Source organism: Eubalaena glacialis, chromosome 20 (assembly GCF_028564815.1).
Source record: "Eubalaena glacialis isolate mEubGla1 chromosome 20, mEubGla1.1.hap2.+ XY, whole genome shotgun sequence".
NCBI lineage: Eukaryota > Metazoa > Chordata > Mammalia > Artiodactyla > Balaenidae > Eubalaena > Eubalaena glacialis.
The window spans coordinates 17,896,508-17,923,125 of record NC_083735.1 but is presented as its reverse complement, the minus strand read 5'-3'; the positions used below and the strand labels follow the sequence as shown (position 1 = coordinate 17,923,125).

At 35.2% G+C, this 26,618-nt stretch overlaps 1 protein-coding gene across 26 annotated transcripts in view; it reads left to right on the top strand.

The window, feature by feature from the left end:
• PCM1 (pericentriolar material 1) overlaps window positions 1-26,618 on the top strand; it is a 94,039-nt gene that overhangs the window by 9,832 nt on the left and 57,589 nt on the right. For 13 of the 26 annotated variants that reach the window (XM_061177490.1, XM_061177491.1, XM_061177502.1 and 10 more), the window contains 10 exons: window positions 8,002-8,119; window positions 9,842-10,087; window positions 11,465-11,734; window positions 12,400-12,570; window positions 12,756-12,872; window positions 14,370-14,558; window positions 19,365-19,542; window positions 19,706-19,795; window positions 22,610-22,719; window positions 24,651-24,867. In XM_061177490.1, the coding sequence (XP_061033473.1) occupies window positions 8,024-8,119; window positions 9,842-10,087; window positions 11,465-11,734; window positions 12,400-12,570; window positions 12,756-12,872; window positions 14,370-14,558; window positions 19,365-19,542; window positions 19,706-19,795; window positions 22,610-22,719; window positions 24,651-24,867 (1,684 nt within the window). In that variant the 5' untranslated portion in view covers window positions 8,002-8,023. The remainder of the gene's footprint in view (window positions 1-8,001; window positions 8,120-9,841; window positions 10,088-11,464; window positions 11,735-12,399; window positions 12,571-12,755; window positions 12,873-14,369; window positions 14,559-19,364; window positions 19,543-19,705; window positions 19,796-22,609; window positions 22,720-24,650; window positions 24,868-26,618) is intronic. The other 13 variants (XM_061177513.1, XM_061177508.1, XM_061177512.1 and 10 more) reach the window with 6 other exon arrangements.

Here is a 26,618-nt window from a genome sequence, read left to right as displayed (position 1 = left end):
TTTTCTCAGTAGGAGATTTGGCCATTTGTTTGTAAAGGAGGCAAGTGTATGTGAGATTTGGAAAAAATAGAAACTGTTTGGAATAATCACACTAGGGAATTTATTAAGAAGCCAGAAGCGGGTACATAGCAGTACATTCATCTTCAGATTTAATTCAGTGCCTACAATGTGCGACTTAATGGCTATAAAGTACTAGAGATGTGGCAGTGAGCAAAACAGATAAAGTTCCTTACCTCAGGGAGTAAACCTACATTTTGCAAGTGTGAGTGTGTAGTATGGTATAATATACCTTAATAGTGGACACAGTCATTGCCATTTTATAACTATTTGACTGACCTTACCTTTGAGTTTGAGAGTAGAAACAAAGAGATTAGGTAATGAGGTTTATCCAGAATTGAGTTCATAAAATGGGCAAATAGTTGAGGAGGCCAAGGATGCCAAGCAGGTCATTTTTGGAATGGCTTACTTGGGTTTGTGTTTGGGGTTGAGTAAGAAAGTGGGGGTTTAATGGATTCCTGGAAAGAGAAATGATCAAAGGGCTGGAAGTATTCAGCAGGGCCATGAGCAAGTGAGAGAAGTAGAATGCAAGGTCTTCGGTTCAGAAAGAGGGATTTCAGAAGTTTAGGATCTTGAACAAATTATCTCTTCAGAGTAGAAATAGTATTGGAATAGAGAAGATGAGATGGATATTGGAACTGAGGTCAGAGTTTAGAAAAATGGTTACAAATGTTCAGGTCATGAAAGCAGAGAATGAGGCGGAGAGTGAAACTATGAGCCTGTTGTTACCAAGAAAAGTGTTAAGACTGTCTTGGGATGGACAGTAGGAAATGGTACCCAAGATAGGGAGAGTGGTATTTTTGGTGGTTAATTTGTTCGAAAGAGGAAGGTTAAGCATTGTTAAATAAGAATGGTCTGCAATTAGTATCCTTTCCCCCATGAATCTGAAAGACTAGGAAGAGTAGCATCTTCTTTTAGAATGGATTTCTAAGGAAATAGTGCTTTTAGAGGGACTTGGGATTTTATTGAACCCAAAGAAGTAGGAGGAATATTTGGGAACAGATGGAGGATGTATAAGGAGTTTGTATGTAATGGTCCAGTGGAAGGGGATCATAGGAAGAGCTGTTGTCAGTAATGAGTATGGGATGGAGTGGCAGTGAAGATTGGGATTGGTTATAGCAGGGCATATAGATGTACCCAGGGAGTTATATGTAATCAGTGACAAGGAAGTGACAGATTTGCATATAAATTGTAGAGAGGGAGAGGTTTTAGCAAGCAGAATTTAATTGACCTCAGGGCTCTCATTTGCTTTTGTAGAGAGCAAGGATATATTAAACTTTCTTGGTGTGGAAATGCTTTACAGAGTAACTGTACCATAAGATAGACCCAGTGCAATACTTGGTACATAGGTCTAATCAAATTTTTGTTGATTCGAATTGAGTGTTAATATTGCAGTCTATTGTTGCAGTCTATTCATTCTCCTCCCCCCAATACCTTAAGAGTTTTTATTTTTTTTTAATTTAAAGAGGGTAATTATAGAGAGATATCTTAAGTTCTAGAAAATTATTGAAATTTTTAGGAAGTGTCAAATTGAAAGAACTATGGAAAAGATCTGTATGGTTTTTAGGTACAGAGAAGAAATTGAGAAATTTCTCAAATGAAACTAAACAATCACATAATGCCAGAAACTTATGTATTTTCTTCTCAGTTTCCATTAAAAGTGCTTCGTATGCTTGTGCACTGTATTAAGACTTTCAAAACAGTATACTGGGTATTTCCTTTATATAATTAGTAAAAGAAATATTCCAAATAATGCAACCTTTAGAAAACTTGTGCAGATAACATAAAGAACCAGCTTTGGTTATTTTGTGACTCTAAGTAAATATTTAGGAAAAAACCTGTAGTTTCTACATTATTTTATTTGGATGAGTATTTCTAAAACCTTGATTTACAGCTGTCAGGTGAGAAGTAAGGTATTTCCAAAGACAGTTATGAATAATTTAATACCATTTGAGAAATAATATCTGAATTTTAAAGATTTTAGGAAAAATAATCTTTTTTCTTTTCTTGATTAATTTCTTCTTTGTATTTTTATTTCAAAGGTAACTTTAGTCAACCATTGGTATTTTCATGGTAATTAATACTGTGATATTTTACTTAGATATATATAATACTTCTCTATAGTAAGAATCCTACAACAGGATTTTCTTCAGAAGGATCAGTCACTGAAAGTAGCTTATAAATTGCCATGGTATTTTTGCATTTCATATCCTTATAAGATAGGGGAGCCAAATAAGGCTGTCAAAAATAGCAAAATGAAACCTATAAATAATAGTTTCAACTTAGTTTAGTAGGTCATAGGATGCATAGAAGTGCTTGTTTGAAGTAGAATTTTACTCTTATCCCCATTCAGCTTCACATACTATCATCCATCACTTGTACTAGTTATCTTCCAGTGGCTTCAACTTTTCCATCTCATTGTCTTTCTATTAAACCTGCCTGGCAAAATCCCAACCTTGGATGGATTCAATGGAGTGTTTATACCAAGGCTGATGAGCACTTCTGGGGGAAAAAAATTCACACTGCAGATTAGTGATATATTAGTGATATCAGTGAATATTAGCGCTCTCATCTGAGTCCTTAGTGCTGCCCACAGCCAGTCTTCCCCAGTCTCTCAGACACTGTCATGTTACCCTTGCACGTTTAATGAGCAGTCCTTTTTACTTCACCTCTCTTAACAAACTCTCTCAGCTTCCTACCACCAAATCTGCTAACCAGCCTGTATCCAATTGTATCCTTTCTTTCTTTTCTTTTGTTTCAGTGAAAGAGGTGTTCTTTTGCCTATCTGAAGCTAATCATTTTTCTTACACCCTGGATCCCAGCTGCTCCTGGTTTTTCAGAGACCACACAATTTATCTCCTTTGTCTTTTGCATCTTCATTATCTCCCTCTGTGAGCTCTATCCCGAGAAATTTTAAACGTGCTCAAGATACCTTCCTTTTAAGGAAACTTTCTTCTTGACCATCTCCACCTGCTTTCCTTCACAGACTGATTCCTTGAAAAAAATCACCTCATCACTTCCTTTATTTTTTCCCTTTCCCATCAATAAATGCATTTGTTATGGAGTTGATTCTTACCAAGGTTGTCAGTAACCCCCTTGTTGCTAAATCCAAGTGTACACTTCTCACTGCTTTCCTTATATGACAGAGTAACATTTGGCATTCTTATCATACCGTCCTTCTTTATATACTTCTCCCCCTTTCTAGCACATTCTTCTGGTTTTCCTCCTGTCTTTCTGTACCTTCTTAGTGTTCTTTTCCTTTCTCTCTTAAATATCAGTGTCTTTCAAGGTTCAGTCTTCTTCTCTTACTCTTCATCTTCTCCCTGAGCCTTCTTTTCCACTTTAAGTTCTTTTATGATTTGATGATTTGCAAATCTCTCTAGCCTAGATTTCACTTCTGAGAGATCAGTATTTGCCCACTAGACATTTAATTTGGTGGACAGTAGGCATCTCAAATATTTCTAAAACTGAACTCATCTTCTCTCAACAGAAACTTGTTTCTTTTCAAATTAGTTTGAATGTATCATCCTATACCCGGTTGTTCAAGCTAGAAACCTGGGAGTCATCCTTTAACTCCTTCCTCCCTGCCTCATCTCCCACATCATTACAGTCACCAAGTTCTATTGATTCTGCCATAAAAATTTTTCTTGCATGGGTCCTCTTCTCTACCTACCTAGTTTTTTGATTATTGGAAGTCTTTCTATACAAGTAATAGTTTATAATCATCATAAAATAATCAAAAACTATATAAATAATTATATTAATGTGTTTACAGAATAAAATTTAGAAGGTAGAGAGAGACCTGTAGTTTTAATGGTGACTTTGAGGTGGTTAGAGAGGTTGACATAAAAAAGAAATGACTTGCCTTTGTTTTATCCCTTTTGTAGGGCGAGATAGCTACTCCCGTAGAGAGATCAGCTGAATGTTAATACACTGAGAATTGACTCACATGCAATTATTTCTTTAGCTTCATACTGATAATTTTACTTCTATAGGAGTGTGCCTTTTAAACCATGTTAATAGTGTTCAAAGTCATTAGCTTATAAATAGATCCTTAGAAAAAGCTCTTCATTTTAGGGGGAATTCATCATAATAAAAAATGAGTATAAAACATCTCTGAATATAGTCTTAATAATTTATCTTAAAGTAAACTTACCTTATTACTCAACTGATAGAAAATGTAACATACTCTATTAAAAAAAGAAGAAAAAGAGATTTCCCTGGTGGTCCAGTGCGTAAGACTCCACATTCTCAATGCAGGGGGCCTGGGTTTGATCCCTGGTCAGGGAACTAGATCCCACATGCCACAGCTAAGAGCCCACATGCTGCAGCTAAGACCCGGCACAGCCAAAATAAATAATAAAATAAATAAATATTTTTTAAAAAAATGTAACATACTCTGTTTTACCAAGAAAATTGGTAAGAGTTTTTGTTAAATATTTTAATAATTTTCTGTTCTAATTTCCATTTTAAGATAAATTGCTTTTAGTAATGTTAAGTATCATTATCACCTCTACTGCTTACGTATTTTTTTGAGCTCCTGTTCTTTAATATTACAGATTATATTAATACATCTAGAAAAAGGTACTTGTAAAATGTTTCATTTAAATGAGTCATTTCAGTTCACTGGGCATACCTCTTTATGAGTATCAGTATTTACTATTTTTAATCTACTAGATAGTATATTGGTGTTATGATATAAGGCAGTCTTTTTCAATTGGGAGGGAATTAAGCTCTAATGCTCTAAGGCATCTGTTTTTTACTGTGAATTAATTCCCCTTCTGTGTGTCTGGAATGGTACTGGGTATGTACCATCCTTGGGAGAACTGAGAAAATAGTCACTCAAATCATTTTTCTGTGTTTGTGTTTAAGATGAAGAATCCTAGTTTAGGAAGCCTGTTAAAGCTCTAAATAAACTTTTTTCAACATTGTTAGCAAATTGTCCCAACCACTGAATAATCCAATACCACACAATTGTTGTGAAGATTAAATGATAAACGCATATAAAATATTTAGCATGGTGCTTGGCATATAGTGAACAAAATAGATGTTAGCTATAATTAATTTTTGTCATTAAATTTTTTGAATTGGGTGTATTTGAGGATTTTCTTTTTGGGCGGTACTAATATAACCATATAGATACTTAACGTGGTTGAATACCTTGGGACTAGTTTTCTACTCTCTTGACCTCTCTTGCAACTCTTGCTTTTATTTTTCAGATAATTTTTTTTCCAACTACTTGTTTATTCTTCCAGATGGTTTTTAGAATCATTCTGTCAAATTCCAAGAAGAATTCCAGTGGGATTTTTCTTGGTATTTAATTAAGTTTATACATTTAGAAAAAATGGTATTATGTTTATAATATTTAGCCTTTTCATTAGGGGACATAGTTTTTCTGCTTATTCACATTTTCTGTTATGTTGTTTTATAGAGTTTAATAGTGCTTCTTATATATGTTTAACTGAATCACTCTGCTGTACAGCAGAAATTAGCACAACATTGTAAGTCAGCTGTACTTCAATTAAAAAAATAATTCTTCTTTACATAGGGCAAAATTATATTATTCCTAGATAATTTTATTTTTTTGCCACTGTTATAAGTGATATCATTTCCACCCAGTATATTTCTAACTGGTTATTTGTGATATTTTGAAGTTCTCTAGGTTTTTAAAATGCATGTTCTTTAAGAATACCTTTTCTCTTTTCAGTATTAATATTTGTTTCATATTTTTATATTTTGTAGAAACAATTTCAAAACAATGTTAAATAACTAATATGTGTTTTGGTCTTTTATTTAAAAATTGTTTTTAAAGTTTTTTTTTTTGATGTGGACCATTTTTAAAGTCTTTATTGAATTTGTTACAGTGTTGCTCCTGTTTTATGTTTTGGTCCTCTGGCCGAGAGGCATGTGGGACCGTAGCTCCCCAGCCAGGGATCCAGCCTGCACCCCACCCCACCCCACCCCACCCCCCTGCCTTGGAAGGTGAAGTCCTGGCCACTGGACTGCCAGGGAAGCCCCGTTTTGGTCTTTTAATAGGAATATTCTTCATATCTTATTTTAAGATCATTGGCTATTGGTTTAAAATATACTTCTTTTCAACTCTTTAGAAAATTTTTAAAGTAACATATGCTCATTGAGTATAACCTTTAAAACTTATGAATCGCTGTTTTACACCTGAAAATTATATGATATTGTATGTCAACTATACCTCAATAAAAAATTTTTTTAAAAGTAATAAATGCTATTGAAATAAACAGCATAAAAATACACATACCTGTAAGGAAGTACCAATGTATTTGTACTTTTTAAGATTTTTTTCAAATTAAGTGTTGAATTTTATCACTTTTTATTCTGAGATGATAACATTTAACCTGTTTAATGTAATGTATTATTCTAATATATATCCTAGCATTCAAATCCCCATGGGATAGATCCTGCCTTGTCATGGATGGTTAAAATCCTTTTAATATTATACTCTAGTGAGTGGGAGAAGTTAGGATCTTAGAATCAAAGCAACTTGGATTTGTATTCTTTTATGACATTTTTAGCTGAATGACCTTGACAAAATTATCTCACTTCTTTGCATGTTAATGTTAGTATTAGTAAACTGAAAAACCTATTATAATCCTGATGTCTAATGGCTTACCCTGCCCCTTGAGTTACAGATAAAGTTTATCTCACTGTCTCCTCTTTCACTTAGTCCCCCTCCAACCCAAGCAGTTCCACACCCAGTGGAAATACAAAGTCCTCCACAAGACCATGTAGAAATCTTATTTTCTCATGATATCTCTGTTTCTGAACCTTTGCTTGTACTATTACTTCTTCCATTTCTCAGCTCTTTGACCCAGGTGTGAAATTTAGTACCTTCCTTGATTTTCACAAAATCCCCACTTTTTTTTAGTGGGGAGAATTTGTGACTTTAGTAGACTGTATCAAGATCTAGGGAAGAGTATGAGGTAGCAGTAATATAATTTAAAATAGGGCAGTAGGGGGACTTCCATGGTGGCACAGTGGTTAACAATCCGCCTACCAATGCAGGGTACACGGGTTTGATCCCTGGTCTGGGAAGATCCCACATGCTGTGGGGCAGCTAAGCCCATGCGCCACAACTATTGAGCCTGCGCTCTGGAGTCCGCGAGCCACAACTACTGAAGCCTGCGTGCCACAACTACTGAAGCCTGCGCTCATAGAGCCCGTGCTCCGCAACGAGAGAAGCCACCACAGTGAGAAGCCCGGGCGCCTCAACGAAGAGTAGCCCCCCCGCTCGCCGCAACTAGAGAAAGCCCGCACGTAGCAACGAAGACCCAACACAGCCAAAAATAAAATAAATAAATAAATAAATTTAAAATAGGGCAGGAGACATTGCTATGTTTAAAAGTTTTTAGCCACTGTATTCTTGGTTTTTATCGGCCATTTCACCTACCTGGTCCTGTTTCTCCCTTGCTGCTTTCTTTTCATCTTGCTTACCATTACCTTCCCATTAAGACCAAACGTTTCTTCATGTTCCATGCAGAGCCGTTCTACCTTCTTTGAATCTTTGACACAAAACAAATGCCCAGGTCTTTGAGGGTATTAGTTTCTTTTCGAGGAGCAGTTTTGGTTCTAGCTATTAATAACTTTTTCCTACCTGATTACTCTATCTTTTAGGATTGTGTTGAATAAATTAAGTTGAATAACCTTAAAGCATGCAAGCCAGCTGACACAGTGGATATTCTGAGATTTTTCCTTCCTCTCCCCATCACTTTGGCTACTTAATGCATGCTAATTGTATTATGCCTGTGGCACCTAAATCATTTCGTCTGTGATGGGTAGTTGACAGTGCCTCTTTTATTTCATAAAATCAACTTTTCTGATATTCTTTTATATTGCTAAGCTTCATGGAATTATTTAAATTTACGATTTGTTTTTATGTGTTAGGAAAGTTAGTTTTCGCTTGTTTTGCAGAACATTAATTATAAAAGCCAGTATGGCCACAGGAGGAGGTCCTTTTGAAGAACGCATGAATGATCAGGATTTACCAGACTGGGGCAGTGAGGGTGTTGATGACCGGCTCAACAACATGGTAGGATGTCTTACTGTTGATGGTGTGTCGTTGGCTGCTAATGTTAGAATGCAGGTTCCCCCTGACTTAGCTAAGTCATACTCACTGAAACTCTTTGAAAACACATTTTTTCTTGCTGTCCAAGATATTAAATGACCCTGGGCTATTTGTTATATTACTTGAAGACATTTTTGTTTGTAGGTAACATATCAACTTGAGTTAGCTTAAGACAAAAAGGAGATTTATTACAAGGATATAAAGATGTTTTATGGAAAACAACTTAAAGGAATATAGCTGGGTTTTAGGAAGGGACTAGAAAAAGCAACCAGAAAGTTGTCAAGAATTACTTTTTTATTACGCTGACTCCTTGCTTCTGTGTGCCTCTGCTTAACACAACTTTCTTTTCACAGACCAGTTTTCTCTCCTCTCTGGTCCACGTGGTATACTATGGCTGCCCCTTCATTCTAAAGTTTTCAGCTATGGCTGCAATTATATACTGACTAGTTATCTCTTAGTTCCAATTTGAAATTTTAACATATGATTATCCCAATTTGGATTAGATATGCATCTCTTTTCCAGTCATCTATGGCCAGGATTGGGTGGGGTAAGTAGAACAAGAGGTTGGCAGGAACACCCACACATGGATTGGGGTGGAGGGACAGTTTGTAGAGAAAGGAGTTTTATTATAAAAGAGAAAACTATCCCAAAAGGTTTTACTAAAGTAAAACTAGAAGACTCTTCCAATATGGATAAAGTGGGAATTTATAGCCTTTTTGTTGAATGCGTTATGTGAGTATAGCTACGTAAATAAAAATGTTTTCTAGTTAAAATATTAAGCATTTTTTGTCATTTCATATCAGACCTTATCATGTAGTACATTGTTGCCTATAGCAAATAATAATAGTTATATTTATTGCTTACTATATGCTAGGCACTGTGCTAGCTGTTTTATGTATGTTATTTTTTTTCTTTAAAAAAATTTTTTTTATTGGAGTATAATTGCTTTACAATGTTGTATTAGTTTCTGCTGTACAATGAAGTGAATCAGCTATATGTATACCTATATCCCCTCCCTCTTGGACCTCCCTCCCAACCTCCCCATCCCACCCATCTAGGTGGTCACAAAACACCGAGCTGAGCTCCCTGTGCTATACAGCAGGTTCCCACTAGCTATCTATTTTACACATGGTAGTGTATTTATGTCAAACCTAATCTCCCAGTTTGTCCCACCCTCCCCTTATGTATGTTATTTTTAATCGTATTTTAAAGGTGACACTATTTTAGAGATTAGGAAACTGAGATCTTGGGAAGTTTAATAAATTGCCTAGGGTCACACAGTGGGGCATTTCTTCCTGTAACAGTAATTGCTTTAGAACACAGGTATATATAATTTATTTCACTATTCAGTTTATAAATAGTAAGGAACCATTTTTTAAAACGCTTTTGAAAATATTCAGACTGACGCTAGGTTTGGAGTTTGGGTATTTGTATTTGTTAATGACCTATGATAGGAAAGTAATTATTTTCTGAATAATTATAATTTCAGCACAGTTTGAAATTTAGGCTAGGTGTAGTGGAGGGAAAATGGGTTAGTACAAGTAACTAATTGTCTCTAAGACTATGTATTTATGTGAAAAATGTTTGTCATTTAAAATTTTAAGACCAAAAATTTTTAAGTGTACCAAAATATTTTCCTGATTTGATAGAGGCCAGATTAACCTTTGCCTGTACTTTTTTTTAAAGGATTGGGGTGGCCAACAGAAGAAGGCAAATAGATCATCAGAAAAGAATAAGAAAAAGTTTGGTGTAGAAAGTGATAAAAGGGTAACTAATGATATTTCTCCGGAGTCATCGCCAGGAGTTGGAAGGCGAAGAACGAAGACTCCATATACGTTTCCGCATAGTAGATACATGACGCAGATGTCTGTTCCCGAGCAGGCAGAATTAGAGAAACTTAAACAGCGGATAAACTTCAGTGATTTAGATCAGGTTTGTAAATTATTTTAAAAATCAAATTATAACTATGGAAAATATTTGCAATAGACTAAATAGTTTGTCTTAATAAAATTGAGCTGTTTATTTCCTTATTCTTAGTTTCTGTGCCTATGGAAAGAATGTTAATCCGTTGTGATGGTACTGTGTTCTTTGGAGGGCAATAAAGTCCTTATTTCTAAACTTGCTGAGGACAAGTCTCTTGGAACTTTATTATTATACTATATGACTAACTTAAATGATTTCATTTTGAAACTAAATTATGCATGCTAGTAACTGAGTAAGATTGCTGTTTAAGCAAAAGGGAATATCGAGTTTAGAATATTTGTCATTGGTTAAGTGTGGGATGTGCTAGGTTATCTCAAGTTTAGAATAAAACAGTTGTTTGTATTTATAATCACTGAAATCAAGTTTAGAACTAAAAGCAAGTAGAAATGATAATGAACTCTTAACATTTTAGTGTCACATCTGTACTTCATAGAGATAAGTTTTCCAAACATGCATAAAGGTAGATGCAAGTCTGGTATGATGGTGATGATCATATATCATTTAGTCACCTATGTGTTAATTATTGAACATTTACTGTATGCCGGGCACTGAGTTGAGTACTTTATCAGACAGTGCTTCACGCTGACACATCTTTTTTTTAAAATTATTTATTTTTGGCTGTGTTGGGTCTTCCTTGCTGCGTGTGGTCTTTCTCTGGTTGCGGCGAGCGGGGGCTACTCTTCCTTGTGGTGCGCAGGCTTCTCATTGCGGTGGCTTCTCTTGTTGAGGAGTGCGGGCTCTAGGGCGTGTGGGTTTCAGTAGTTTTGGCACGTGGGCTCAGTAGTTGTGGCTCGCGGGCTCTAGAGCGCAGGCTCAGAAGTTGTGGCACATGGGCTTAGTTGCTCCGCGGCATGTGGGATCTTCCTGGCCCAGGGATCAAACCCGTGTCCCCTGCATTGGCAGGTGGATTCTTAACCACTGCGCCACCAGGGAAGTCCTACATTGACACATCTTTATGTTGATGTTCATATTAATTAATTAACATTGATTCATTGGGTTCAAAGCCTATATTATATTCTGTGATCAAGTATGACTAACAATATGAGTTACAAATATGATTCATAATCCTACTACTTCATTTAGACTAGTCTTGCTCATATTTATCATTTGAATTGTCTCTGACAGAATGAGGCCTAGGACGTGATAATTGAATTTTGATATTTTATGAAAAGAATTTTGTAGGTCTGAAGCTGTTTTGAATCTTACAGCAAATCTGTTTATATGCACCTTGTGAATCAATATCTGATGGTAAAACTAAGAACATTGGATTTTTTTTAATTTTGAAAGATTAATGTTTGTGGGATTTGGTTTCTTTTTCATGTATAGAGAAGCATTGGAAGTGATTCTCAAGGTAGAGCAACAGCTGCTAACAACAAACGTCAGCTTAGTGAAAACCGAAAGCCCTTCAACTTTTTGCCTATGCAGATTAATACTAACAAGAGCAAAGATGCTGCTGTAAATCCTCAAAAGAGAGAAATGATTGGATCAGCACAATGTAAAGAGTTGTTTGCTTCTGCTTTGAGTAATGACCTTTTGCAAAACTGTCAAGTCTCTGAAGAAGATGGCAGAGGAGAGCCTGCAATGGAGAGCAGCCAGGTGATAAAACTTCTTTCTTTTGCTCTTTGCTTTCATAAACCTCAAAGTAGATTCATTAAGATTTAAAAAAAATATTGGGTTATGCACATAGGAATTTTAGTTAGGTAGAATTAAAGTAGTTCTGTGACCTTCCTCATTAATCTATCAGATTTACTCAAAATGGTGTAAATTTCTTTTTACCAAAATGATTGTAGAAATGGCATAGTCAGGTAAATTAAGACTTCTGTTCATCTGCCAAATGTTGTATTGCTAATTTTTAGTAAAGAGCAATTGGGAGCAATGTGATTAATAGATTGCTGTAGAAATTTTTTAAAATGGTTGTATAGTTCTTTTGAAAAAATTATTTTTCAAAAGTATCTTAATTTTTAAAATTTATTTATTAAGAAATATATAAACAGTAGAAAAATTTATATAAATAATAGTTTGATGCACAGTTTTATAAAATGAAGTTCCCAAGTAATGAAACTAAAACACATTTTGAAATTTTTAAGTTAACAGTAATTGGAATTGTTGGTATTGCCTGTTATGTTTTGTTTAAATTCTAAATTTGATTCAGATCTTCTGCATGTATGAATTCACACAATAAACCTAGAAGTATCTTTGGTTATTTGAAATTAAAATCTATAATTTTAATTCCCCCCCCACCCCAAATATTTCCCTTGCAGATTGTAAGCAGGCTTGTTCAGATTCGTGACTATATTACTAAAGCTAGTTCCATGCGGGAAGATCTTGTAGAGAAAAATGAAAGATCTGCTAATGTTGAGCGCCTTACTCATCTAATAGATCACCTTAAAGAACAAGAAAAGTCATATATGAAATTTCTGCAAAAAATTCTTGTAAGTTTTGGACACTTTAAATAATGTATTGAGTTATTTTTGTAGTATATCAGTGTACATGTACTGATGACATTCTGATGCCACCCCAGAGGAGTTAATATATTTTCAAAAAATCGTGCCATCCGTTATAACATTTTATTGCCCTTTTTAATAGTTGTATGATTTATACCGCTGAAATATTTCAGGCTAGAGAAAATGAGGAGGAGGATGTTCGGACTGTAGATTCAGCCGTGGGATCTGGTTCTGTAGCTGAGAGCACATCGCTAAACATAGATGTGCAGTCTGAGGCTTCAGATACCACGGTAAGCGGCTTTTTAGTAATTAAAGTGCTGGAAATGAAGATAGAAAGTTCTCCCCCGTTTTTCATGATGATATTTTTGTAGGCATTCCTTAATGAAAAGTTTACCTCAGGGAAGAAACCCTCAGATTGTTAATGCTGTATATATTCTTTTTGAACATGGAAGTTTAAAAGTTTTATTTATTAGCATTAAAAATAATTTTAATGGTTGATTAAATCTAATAATATCTGATCTTCAATTTGCAGAAACCTGTTTTTTCTAGTTTGTTTCATTAAGCACAGCTTTACTCATTTTAAGAAGCATTGGGAAAGTTAAAATTCATTGTGGATGTAAGAGCTATAAGTACAGTGTCATTGCTTAGCATGTCGTCTGTTGGAAAAGTCTCCAAGTTCATTTGCCATTGAGGAACCATTTTAAGGCTGTTAGGATTCTCATTTCTCAGGCTAGCTTAGAACGGAAGCAAAACCAGACGACTGATAAAATTGAGGTGAAAATGGGACAGGGTAACATTTACTTTGGGATTTATTCCAGTGAGAAAAATACTATAAATTCTGACTCTGCAAAATGGAATGTATCAAAATACTGTCTTTTGGAAAAATAATCAGAAATTTACAGAACTTTGAGGAAAGATTTATAAAATAAACTTAGTTCATAGAAGTTAGTATGAAACTAGTATACTTTTAAGCATTTTAATTTTAGCAGATAAACCTACAACCATGCATTAATAAACTTGAAAGACTGTTATCAGTAATGCCTTTCTTGTGAAAGGATAACTACGTATATCTTTTGTTTCCGAGGTATGTTCCAAAGTACCATTCAGCATTAGGAATTTGAGGGTTTGTTTCCTTTTAATATTGACCTGCATAGTTTCCTATCTGCCTCCTTTCTCTTCCTTGCCCTTCCTGATTTGAAGAGGAAATTTGAATTTTTTTTCTCTCCATTATTTTCACCAGGAGACGCTCAGAGGGCTTGATCCAAATGGTTGTTGAAGAATGGATTCTACTGTGGGGAAATTGTTTTTCTATTTACAGTGGTGCTGGGAATAATTTCTTTCTCACATTTCATTCCAGCAGAAGTGGAAGGGTTGGGGCATGCTGGTAAAGGAATTCTGTTGGAGAGGAGTGGGAAATGATATAGATGATTATTATAATTTATATGCTAGTGTATATCGTGTTCCCCATGATGAGAATTTCTTTCATAACATAAAATCAGGACATTTTGAAAGTTAATTAATAACATAGAATAAATGTTGAAATATGCTTCAGCAATTGTTGTATAGCTTATTGCCTAGGATGTGATATTCACTTAATTATAATAAGCCCGAAGTCTAGTCTATAGGAATTTAAAAGTCTAATTTAAAGTTTTATTGCCACTTGGGGGAGGGTGGATTGATTTTCTAAAAGATGGACTGGTAATTTTTTATATTTATTTACAAGACTGGCTTATATGTTAAACAGGAGTTTGTGTTAAGAAATTAATATGCTACACTATTTAATAAAGGAGGCATCTTTTAGTCTGAGAATTCGGCCGTGCATTGAGGACAAACTAGGGAATTCAGCTTCACAAGAACAGGTTTCAGACATTGACGTTACAACAAGTCCAAAAGGGAAAGGTGACAGACCTCCTCAGAATGACAGGGAACTGAGGCCTAATAGGAAATATAGCCGAAAACGTGGATTTCCCTCAAAGGTATACTTCACAATATTAACTTGGGAAGTCTCTAAATGAGCACCTCTTTTGTTCATATTTCCTCTCCTTTATTTGCTTTTCTGTTGTTGTTGCTATTAACTTTTAAATATGTACGTTAACATGGTTAATTGTACTGTAATTTGCATTAGTAAAATGCTGTCCCTTAGTGTTTTTTCCTTTTCTGCTTTCTTATTCTCCTCTCCATGGGGTTATGTGTGGCAGCTGTTTTTAATTTGTATTAACAAAGGACTTGAAACTTAATCCATTTTCCTTTTTTTGCTGTTGAGAACTCAAAATATAACACATTCTTAAACCTTGACCATTAGTTGCCTTTTGTTTCTGATATTTGTGTTCATGGATTAAGATGGTACTTTTAAGTTTTGTCTTATTTCCTGTAGTCATTCATTAAAGAAAGAAAAAAATAGAGCAAGCTATTAGCTTTCTTGTTTTTTTAAGAATGAAATATTGGGTTGGCTAAAAAATTCGTTTGGGTTTTTCCTTAAAATCCTATGGAAAAACCCAAACGAACTTTTTGGCCAACCCAATATTTTTAGTGTTTTTTGGTTTATATTTTTCTTCCCATTGGAAATCCCTTCTTCCATTCTTTTTTTTTTTTAATTATCCAGTTGACTTGTTTCCTGATGTTTTTGCTACTTTTTTCTCCAATGTTTGCTGTAAATGTTCTTTCTTTTAATTTTCCATGATTTGCATAAAGACACTCAGGAAAGGTTTAAAGACAACTATTTCTGTAGTTCCGCTTAAAACAGTTTGAAAAAAAACAGCATTTGTAAAAGTGCTCATATCCATTTGACAGGAGTAAAGTACTATTTTAATAATTGAGTATAGATAAGACCAATTTCATATGTTTTATTACTAGCTTATTACCTAGGATTAGGCTTTCCTTTCTGTTATGTACATATTTTATATTTTTGTGGCTGTTTAAAAATGACAAAGCTTAACCTCTAGATATTAGGATGTCTCCCCACTCTCCCACAAGAGTTTGAAGATGTAGTTTGAAATCAGCTATAGTGATCTTACTATAACATGTTAAGCAAAATGTATCCCAGTTCAACAGAATAGTAAAGTAGCTGATTATTTTTAAAACTACTAGCATTGGAGAAGAGAAAGTGAATGGGGGAAAATAGATCCTTTGGAACTTAATGTTCCTTTCTTAAGTCTTCTGAATAGTGACAAACAGAACTTGAGTTGACAGTTACTACAGCATAGCATCTTCCAGTTTTACTTTTTTCCCCTAAGGCGTTATGTTTGCTTTTAAGAACCACTTTTCTGTTTTTAAGTTTCTTTGAATAATGTCCTTATAAATATTATTTTCTCTTGAACTTCTTTCTGGAGTTTATTTTAATTTGATTCTTTTTAATCTTTTGATTCTTAGAGCCATCCTAGGGTAGTTCTATCAGTACTCTGTTCATAAAATGATTTCATTTTCTTAGAAAAAACCCTAATTCCCACTGACTGACTTTATTGTTTCTCTGCTATGCAGACTCTTTCATTCTCCCCACCTGCCTTCATTCCCTCCTTAACATCCTTTCAAAATGTAGTATTCTGTTAGAAGACTAGGGAAAAAAGTTGGTGTCTTAACTGAGGTTCAGTGCTTAAAGCAACCTTGTGAGTTGCAGCTTGATAGGAGATAATTGATATTCTTGAGTTGGGCAGAGTCCATTTTATGAAATATTTTATAGACACGATGACATTGCATAATTTTTAAAAAGAGCCTTCCCTGAATACCCATGCCTTCATTGTTTTCCCGTACTCATCTTTACCCCCACACTTAATCTCAGCTCTTAGAGCATTCATAAGCTTTTAAAAATACCATCTACTCATTTTTTGCTATTGTTTTTATCATTTCTAGTTATTTCATGTGGGCTAGATTTGTCTCCCAAACCAGACTATGCTTCTTCAGAGATAGTTTTAAATACAGAAGACATAGTCTACGGATGTAATTTTGGGGCAGATAGTATGATGTGAAAAAACACTAACCTAGAACTTAGGAATCTGACTTCCCCTCACTGTGATATTGGATAAATCACAGCTTTATCTTCTCTGGGCTTATAGTTTCTCACCTTTCAGATGACAAAACTTGGAATACATATTAACTGAAGTACTTTTCAGCCATAAAAATATATTTGGATCCATGAAGAATTATTGGAAGAACATCAGTTGAGTAGAGGAAAGGAAGACTTAGGGTTTTCTGAAATCTGTTACCTGTATGCAACTCGAGATTTCATGCTTAAGTTATTATTATTATTTTTTAATTTGTAAACTAAGAATGTACTTACTGAAAGTGACTCAAAACATTTAAATGAAAATATGTGTTTGAAGGATGGGTATAGTCCTGGCCTCCTTTTTTGGATTTCTATTCCATGCACCATCTTCTTGCCATGTTTTTATCCCCAGGTATTTTTATTACCATTTTCTCATCTTCCCTTTCTTTATATTTGATTGTAGTTCCCACCCACCTCCCTCAGTTCATCTTTTCTAAGTATTAGTCTGAAATGTTATTTATGTGGATGCAAAAGTTATTAAGCAGTAATAAAACTCCACTAATTTCAAAAATTGTTGGGAATTCATCTTTGGATTAGTGAAAAATCTGAAGTTCAGAATTCTTTATAATTAGAATATCAAAGTTTTGCAAATGTGACTAACAAGGATTAAAGTTCTTTTTAAAAGTTTGCATTTTAAAGGGTAAGAAACCATAATATTAAATTGTTTAGTAAATTCTTTAAAATTAGATAGCTTTAAGGTTAGCTTGAGGTCTAAACTATTTTTGAGAGATGGGAGGATTATGAATTAGATGGAGATAATGCATTCTTGATGGTTTTCTTTTTTCCTAGATGACTTTTAGCCTTATTTGTGTAATGTTTCTTTTCTTAGTCATTTACCACTGATGCTTTGTTGGAGTATTTGATTGATGTCAACCTGGAGAGATTTCTCCGAGTCGTTCCACTGAAAAATCTGTACCTGATTGGGTCTGGTTTTATATTTTACCAGTGACTTTGATGAAATTAATTTGGATCAGATCTGAGATGGCTACCTATCTCAGATTGATAGTTATCTCTCACCCTTCAAATTATTTTTTCAAGATGTAAATAGTCTTGAAATGAGCAAGAACTAAGAAGATGAATTTTCATAGGAATGAATGTAATGTTAACTAGGTAACTCCACTTGTATAGGATGGGAGAGAACTGAGTAAATTGTACTTGATTTGAAAATGGCTTTAGTTTATTGGAAATTCTCCAGTAAAATACTAGCTTAACCAAGATACATTATTTCTCTTCCATGTTCATAAAGTCTAGTTGGCCAGTCCAGGATAGAGCACTGACCTGGCTTCTCTGATACCTTACATCAAACATTCTAACTGTAGTCTTCTACTTCCTATTTGAGCTTCCTTTCTTTGAGTTCTTAATTCTGAGCCATGTAATTATTTTTATCGCTTGCCAAGTTATCACAGTTACTCGTTCTTATTTACAATACTAATGAGTGCTACTTGGGGAGGTAAAGAGAAGAGGTTTGTGCAAAGTATTGTTAAGGAGTGTTACCCAGAAGAGAATTTCTCTGGAGCCATCTGTGTTCTCTATAATTTTTCTTGGAATCAAATGTACGTAGGGAAAACAGATCAGTGCATTTTTACTTTGAAAAGAAATCACTGAGGTTTATTTTCCTTGTTAACTTTGGTCAGAGCCAGGGGAGATCATTCATTTAAAGTCTCCATATCCCCAACAAAAATTTGGTAGCAATGCAAATTTAAAATTAACTATTTCTAAGTTAACAGAAATAGTTTATGTAAATGTTAGCTAAAATCATTAAACTTTTAAGATACAAAATTCTTTAAAAGGCAAATCAGTGATGGAAAATACCATTATGGTATACAGTTCATGCATAATTTGTCTTATTTATTGTTTCCAGGTTGTATTTAAATTTCTCTCTTTGATTAATTGACTTTATTTTTTCTGGTTGGGTTACACGTGAATATTTTTAAGATTAACATTTAAAATTTTATAATTCCTTATAAGTGGCACCTATTTAATCTGTTCCTCTTTTAGGCAAAATGTTATCTTTTGGGGGGGAATTTCAAAGTAATTTATGTCCTCAGACTCAGCATTAAATGAGCATCTTTTAAAAGAAAAAATAGTAATGATATCTTTGATGCAAAAGATAATATTTTTTCTTTACTGTATGCTAATATAAAGTGATGCAAGTAAATTAAAGCCTTTCACATCAAATAATCAAATAAAAAGTATATTTTTAAAATTTCCATCCGTAGTTAGAAAATAGTTGGTTTGTTTTTGTTTTGTTGGTTTTTAAACATCACTTCTAGGAATGGGGCAGAAGATTTTTTAGTCTGGTCTTTCTCCAGGGCTACTTTTAGGGCATTAACCTGGTATGATCTGCTCTTCCTTTTCTGTAAGGCCTGGATCCCTCATTCTTTTGTGTGTGTGTGTGTGTGTGTGTGTGTGTGTGTGTGTGTGTGTGTGTGTGTGTGTGTGTGTGTGTGTGTCGGCCTTCCTGTGTTCCTTTTTGTATGCCTTTTCCTTTATTTTCTTTTTGTTAATTCTTCTTCATGCTAAGCATATGCATATGGTCTTCTACCTTGAAATTACCTAACTACCTAATTCTTAACATGACAGGCTGTCTCTGTGTCATCATTTTCTTCTTTTTCTTTCAAGTCTGTATCTAGGGTTGTATATTTAATACTAATTTATTGTCTATGTATGTACCTTGCCGTTGGTAGTTGAAATAGGAACATGGATTTTAAAAGATATAAGTGTTGTTGGTCTTATTTTTCAGGCCAGAGATCCTCAGCAGGAGCCTATGGAAGAGATAGAAAATTTGAAGAAACAACATGATTTATTAAAAAGGATGTTACAGCAGCAGGAGCAACTGAGAGCTCTGCAGGGACGACAAGCTGCTCTTCTTGCTCTGCAGCATAAGGCAGAGCAAGCTATCGCTGTGATGGATGATTCTGGTATGCCACCATCTTAGAATGTTTTTATAAGTAAGGCTCAATAAATAATGATATGATTGCAAGGTGGATGCTGGTTATTATATAATTAGATCTTGATTGTTGTCTAGTTGAGAAACCTACATGTGAGGCTTACCCTGTCCTGTGCTTTTCTCTGGTTATGCAGAAAAGGTTGCAGGGACAACTCCTGGCCATCATACTGTACCGTGCAGACAGCCAGCTCGCTCTCCTTTTCATCAGAGAGTACCCTTAAGAGGTAAAAGGGACAGGATGTAGTTCTGTTTTTGTACCTCAAATTTATAGGGCTCTTGTTGCTTCTATTTCTGCCTTTTGTACTTTATTTAACTAGGATTGCTGTACTTTGCTTGCCTGCCAAGGAAGGGTTAAAACCTTAAGTGAGGCAGTGAATAAATGTAAGCTTCTTTGGCTTCTGACATGAATAGTGAGGTATCCAATTGTATGCACTAGTTCCTTTGAACTAAATTTATATCCTATCCAGTCTCCCTGAGACTCAGAAATGTTCTTTTCTTTCTTCTTCTTTCCCTCACAGCCATGTATCACTTAGATGGAAATTGTATTGAATTCTTTTTTTTTTTTCATTTTTAAAAAAATTTCAGCTTTATTGTGGTATAATTGACAAATAAAATTATTAGATATTTAAAGTATACATCTTAGTGATTTAAGTTTTGTATTTTTGGATCTTGTTTAAGAAACCTTTCCCCATCCTATGTATTGAATTCTTTAGTATCGAGTCTAACTTTATAGTTTGTCTTGTTATTGTCAAACCTACGTGTTTAATTTCTCATTAAGTTGAAAACAGATTGTTACTTATTAAAACTTAAAACCAAGTTATATTTTCTAGTAGTCTGTCATTACAGTCTAATAATAATTTATCTCCTGTGGGCTCTCCATTTTAGGTCCTTACTGTGGTTACCCTGTTACTCAATTTATCGTGTTGTCCACACCTAGCCCTCTGGCTCAGCCTTCTGAGCACTGTTATATGTAATTTAATTTTGCATTTTCATAAGGAACTTTATGACTTGCAAGTAATTTACTCTTTTGTAATAATTATATAGTTGTATAGAATATATATGGTATAGTATATAATAATTATGCAAATTTTCATCCCCATTTTTCCCTTGCAAAATTCAAAGTATCATTAGCTGTTAGATTTAGGAAAAAACAAAATATTTTAACAGTGACAAATAGTTTGGTTAATGACCAACTTTTAAAATATTTTTCAAGATTGGAGTATCAAATTTCAGAGATTTTCTTGTGATAGTTATGTTATTTCAAATAGTTATATTTACGTCATCTCATTTGATCACCACAAAACTGTAGGTTAGTCGCCAGGGCTTTTTTTATAATTCTCACTTTAGAGAGAAGGAACTCTAACACAGAGTTCGTGACTTGCCTAGGCTTATATGGAATTTTAGTAGAATCAGATTTCTTGAGTTCCAGGTCAGGGGTCTTCTATTTCTGAATATAAACCTTTATTTTTAAGTAAGCAGATAATGTTTCTTTCTTTCTTTTTTTTTTTTTAATGTACTATTATGAGACAAGGACCAGGAGGAGAATGAACAGGAGTTTAAATTTGAATTTATTTTATGTACTATTTCAAAAAGAATTTTAGGTTAATGATTGAAAACAGATTTTCTCTTGCATTTATGAGATTTTGCAGGAGAATACTGATGAAAAAACAAACTTACAGTATTTAATCTTTAGGTATATAAGAGAGGCAACATAATTGTCATGGGAAAGAGTGTTCTTTTTACCATTTAACTAGCAAGTTGTGTGTTATCTAGACTGTAATTGCTTTTTTTTCCCCAAGTACTTTGGATTGGATACATGGGAGTCTACCCCACCCTGTAATTCTAATTTCTCATTGAAAAAGCTAATATTTTCCTTCAAAACAGAAACAGTTTATAGTCATTGTCTCTTTTAGAGCTGGAAAGATAAGCATGGGGTGGTTGAGTAACAGAGCAGTAACTATTATGAAAATTGTCATCAGAATACTGCCTTAGGAAGATAAAAACTGTGGTCTTTTAGTATGAGTTGTATCACAAGCAACTCCTTCAGTGAATTATCTGTTCTACAGTAGGGGTCGGCAAACTATAGCCAGCTGGATTTGGCCCACTGCCTGAAATAAAATTTTATGGATTACAGCCATGTCCATTTGTTTATGTATTGTATATAGTTGCTTTTGCCCTACAGTGGCAGAGTTGGGTAGTTGAGACAAGAACTGTATCTCCACAAAGCCTAACATGTTTACTATCTGAATCTTTAAAAAAAGTTTGCCAGCCCCTGTACTAGAACATTGATTCTGTTGGGGAGGTGGGGATTGAGACTGGTCAGAATTAGCTGTGCTTTTTCAGACTAACCACTTTGCCTGCCGTGCCTCCAACCCAACCTGGTGGACCTTCCCGCACCCCGACTCTGTTGAGTCACTATTCTTTTTTTTTTTTAATTAATTTATTTATTTACTTATTTTTATTTTTGGCCGTGTTGGGTCTTTGTTTCTGTGCGAGGGCTTTCTCTGGTTGCGGCGAGTGGGGGCCACTCTTCATCGCGGTGCGCGGGCCTCTCACTATTGCGGCCTCTCTTGTTGCGGAGCACAGGCTCCAGACGCGCAGGCTCAGTAGTTGTGGCTCATGGGCCTAGTTGCTCTGCGGCATGTGGGATCTTCCCAGACCAGGGCTCAAACCCATGTCCCCTGCATTGGCAGGCAGATTCTCAACCACTGCGCCACCAGGGAAGCCCGAGTCACTATCTTAATTGGGATGTAACATATCCCTCCTTGAATGTTGGGACAGAAAAAGATGAACCACTATACTAGAGTTTTGTGAGTGTCCCTTTATTTTCAGGTTAGATGGAAACTTATAAAATGATTGGTTGGCAGATAAATCTGAGGGTTAATTAGCTTCAAATTACGTTGAGATTTTTTAAATTTCTTTTTTCCCCCCAAATTTATTTTTAGCTTCTCAGAAATTAAAGTGTTGTTTTTTATTTATTTGCTTTAATGAATTATTAAATTATTTGCTTGAATGAAAGTTGTTAACTTTCTTTCCAGTTGTAACAGAAACTACAGGTAGCCTATCTGGAGTCAGTATCACATCTGAACTAAATGAAGAATTGAATGATTTAATTCAACGTTTTCATAATCAGCTTCGTGATTCTCAGGTAACTTCATATTTTTGGTATACTGGATTTAAAATCACATTAACTAAAGCAGTGCTTCTCAAACTTTACTGAGCATACATATCACCTGGCATGATTGTTAAAAAATGTAGATTTCTGGTCAGTGGGATCCCCCCACCTCCAAAATTATGATTCATACATTTGGGGTGGGCTTCCCACCATGCGATTCCAGTGCTGGAAGTCTCGACACTATGCTTTGGGAAGCGCTAATTTAGAGGAATATCTACTTTGAATGAAGTGATTAGTGAAACTTCCCCTTTGTATGCTCCTAGATGACGCATTCTTATTTCACCTTAAAGATTGTTAATGGTCACAACTGTTAAACTTAAGTTAGTGTGAATCTATGCTTTTGCAGTGTTTTACTAACAATTTTAAGAAAGTTCTTAAGTTTAATTTCAGAGTTAATAAGTGTTATAATTTGATGACCTTTGTAAATAATGATGTAAATGCAAAATTTCAGTCTGTTGAGTGAGAAAGGGTGAATTAATACCTCTCCACTGGAAATGGGTATAATTGACAATGCATTATCTTCTGTCTGCTGACCCAAGTTTAAATAAAAGAAGATGATCTAACTACTTTGGAGGGTTATTTAGCAATATCTAGTACATTTTTTCTAGTGACCCTGTTCAAAAGGAGATGCATACAAGAATGTTCTTGGCAGCATTGTATTAATAGCAAAGCAGAAACAATCTAAATGTCCATGAACAGGAAAATGGATTAGTAAGTTATGATATATACATAGAGTGAAATCCTATAACTGGTTACAGTAAATGAACCAGAGCTAATGAATGAAAATGCAAGTTTAAGAAGGATACCACTTAGCTTATGTTTTAAAATGTGTAGAGTGTATATTTTTTATGGATACCTTCATAGGTATTACAAAATAAAAATATGTATGAGAATGGTAGGTGTCTAATTCCAGATTGTGGTTATCTCTTGAGAGAGTAATGGGGTCAGGATTTCTACGTATAAAGCTTTAGCTATTATCTGTAATATTATATTTCTCTTAAGGAAAGAATTGATGCAAATGTGGCAAAATACTAAAATTTGACTAAGCCCAGTGCTGGTTATTCATTATGTGATTCCCTAATCCTTAGTGGATATTTTAAATGTTTCATAAATTTTTTTTTTAATAGGAAAGAAGTGGTAGGAGAAACTGATAGGTTAAGAAGTTAGTTTATGATTGTGGTTCTAAAAAGATGGCAAGAGAGAGAATGAGATTTTTGAAGGTTTGTTCTATATAAAATGTGGCATTTCTAGCACTTAATTTAGATCCAGTTAATAACACCCAGTGAATCCCCACTGTGTAGTTATGTGTGTCTATAAAACAGTATATATATATACTGTTTTATAGGTATGGTGGCACATCAGGAAACAGTATGTATATAACTTGGGAATAGGAAAGGCATATATACTTACCGACCAGCACAACCTACACAAATGTTTATCCCTTCTTATAAAGAATATTTATGTATTTTTGGGACTTCCCTGGTGGCGCAGTGGTTAAGAATCCACCTGCCAACGCAAGGGACACGAGTTCGATCCCTGGTCCAGGAAGGTCCCACACACTGCGGAGCAACTAAGCCTGTGGGCCACTACTACTGAGCCTGCACTCCAGAGCCTGCGAGCCACAACTGCCGAGCCCACATGCCACAGCTACTGAAGCCTGCGTGCCCTGGAGCCTGTGCTCCGCAGAAAGAGAAGCCACTGCAATGAGAAGCCCGCGCACCACAGCTAAGAGTAGCCCCCGCTCGCCACAACTAGAGAAAGCCTGCGCGCAGCAATGAGGACCCAATGCAGCCAAAAGAAAAAAAGAGAGAGAATATTTATGCATTTTTAAAATGAGAATGCAAGCTTTAATCGCCTAATCTTTCTTTTTTTTCTTTTGTTTTCTTTTTTTTTTTTTTAAAAAGCCTCCAGCTGTTCCAGACAATAGAAGACAAGCAGAAAGTCTTTCATTAACTAGGGAGGTTTCTCAGAGCAGAAATCCATCAGTTTCAGAACATTTACCTGATGAGAAAGTCCAGCTTTTTAGCAAAATGAGAGTGTTACAAGAAAAGAAACAAAAAATGGACAAGCTGCTTGGAGAACTTCATACACTTCGAGATGAGCATTTGAACAATTCATCATGTAAGTAAATCTAAGCAGTATTAGGTAGCGGATATGTAAGTATATATGCCAACATGTAATAATTACTTAGTAAATATTTGGTGAATGAATAAACACATAGTTGCTCAAGAAGATTATAATTTTTGTGGGGAAATAGGACTTGCATGTGAAAAGTTTTTAAGTAACAAGGCAATGTATGGTAAAGCCAAATAGATGGTAGATCTGTAAAATTCAGAAAAGGAAAAGAATGAATTTGGGCTTGAAAAATTGGTAGGATTTTATTTTATTTTTTATAAATTTATTTATTTTATTTATTTATTATTATTTTTGGCTGTGTTGGGTCTTCGCCGCTGCACGCGGGCTCTCCCCAGTTGCGGCAAGCGGGGGCCACTCTCCGTTGCAGTGCTCGGACCTCTCACCGCACGGCCTCTTCCGTTGCGGAGCACCGGCTCCAGGCGCGCGGGCTTCAGCAGTTGTGGCGTGCGGGCTCCGGAGCACAGACTCAGCAGTTGTGGCGCATGGGCCCAGTTGCTCCACGGCATGTGGGATCTTCCTGGACCAGGGCTCGAACCCGTGTCCCCTGCATTGGCAGGCAGACTCCCAACCACTGCGCCACCAGGGAAGCCTGGTAGGACTTTAAATAAGGGAAAAGTATAAGAGAAGGTAACGGTTAGATACTTTGACATAATAATACTGCACTTTTTAGCATATCCAAAATTTTTCCTTAAGGAAAAGCTAAACCAAATTAGTACTTTGATTTTAAAACTATGAAACAGATTTAGAAAGTATTTATACAATAAAAACCTGAGATATGAAAAACTTATTTAGTGCAGAAAGTCCCAAACACTTCATTTTTTAAAATACATAAATAGTCATCTCAGGTGGGACTAGGAAAGGCATATAGTCATCCTAGGTATACTAGTTAAATAGTTATACAACCATCCCTCAGTATCCATGGGGGATTGGTTCCAGCACCCTCACCCACACCCCTACGGATACCAAAATCTGAGGCTGCTTAAGTCCCTTATCTAAAATGGCATAGTATTTGCATGTAACATAAGCATATCCTCCAGTATACTTTAAGTCATCTCTGGGTTACTTACAATACTTAATACAATGTAAATGCTATATAAATAGTTACCAGCATGCTGCAGATTCAAGTTTTGGTTTTTGGAACTTTATGGAATTTTTTTTTTCCTGAATATCTTCTATCTGCTTTTGGTTAAATCCGCAGATGCAGAACTCTTGGATACGGAGGGCCGATTGTACTAGTTATATAGGAAAGCCAATAGTCATCTTAGTTATACTGTAGGAACTGTCTTTTCTGCTCTACAGATGTTTTACTGGCCTTTGTCTTATTCAGATCCAGTTACTAGTCCTCACTTGGCCACATACCTTCCCAAGCCTGGTCCCTGCCTCTTACTCAAACGGTTGGTAGTAGGAGCTGTAGCATTGGGTATTGGAATCAGTAGGGTCAACCCTAACTGGTCATTATTCTTCAGCATTCCAGATGCTGTCTTATCAAAGAACAGACAAGGGATAGAAACCTCATCTCTGGATCCCTGTACTTCACCCTAGTTGTCTGCCGCCTTCAAAGAACTGTACTATTTCTGCCCTGAGACATACTCCTTTCTTCTCCCTGACTTCTGCTCCTCCTCTGCCTCCTCTAGAGTATAAGCTAATCCCAGTGCCCATCCTTCCCAAACAGATGAACACAACCAAGAAAAACTTAGTTTTTCGAAAGTTGTACTCAAAGCCTTGTGGTCAGTTTT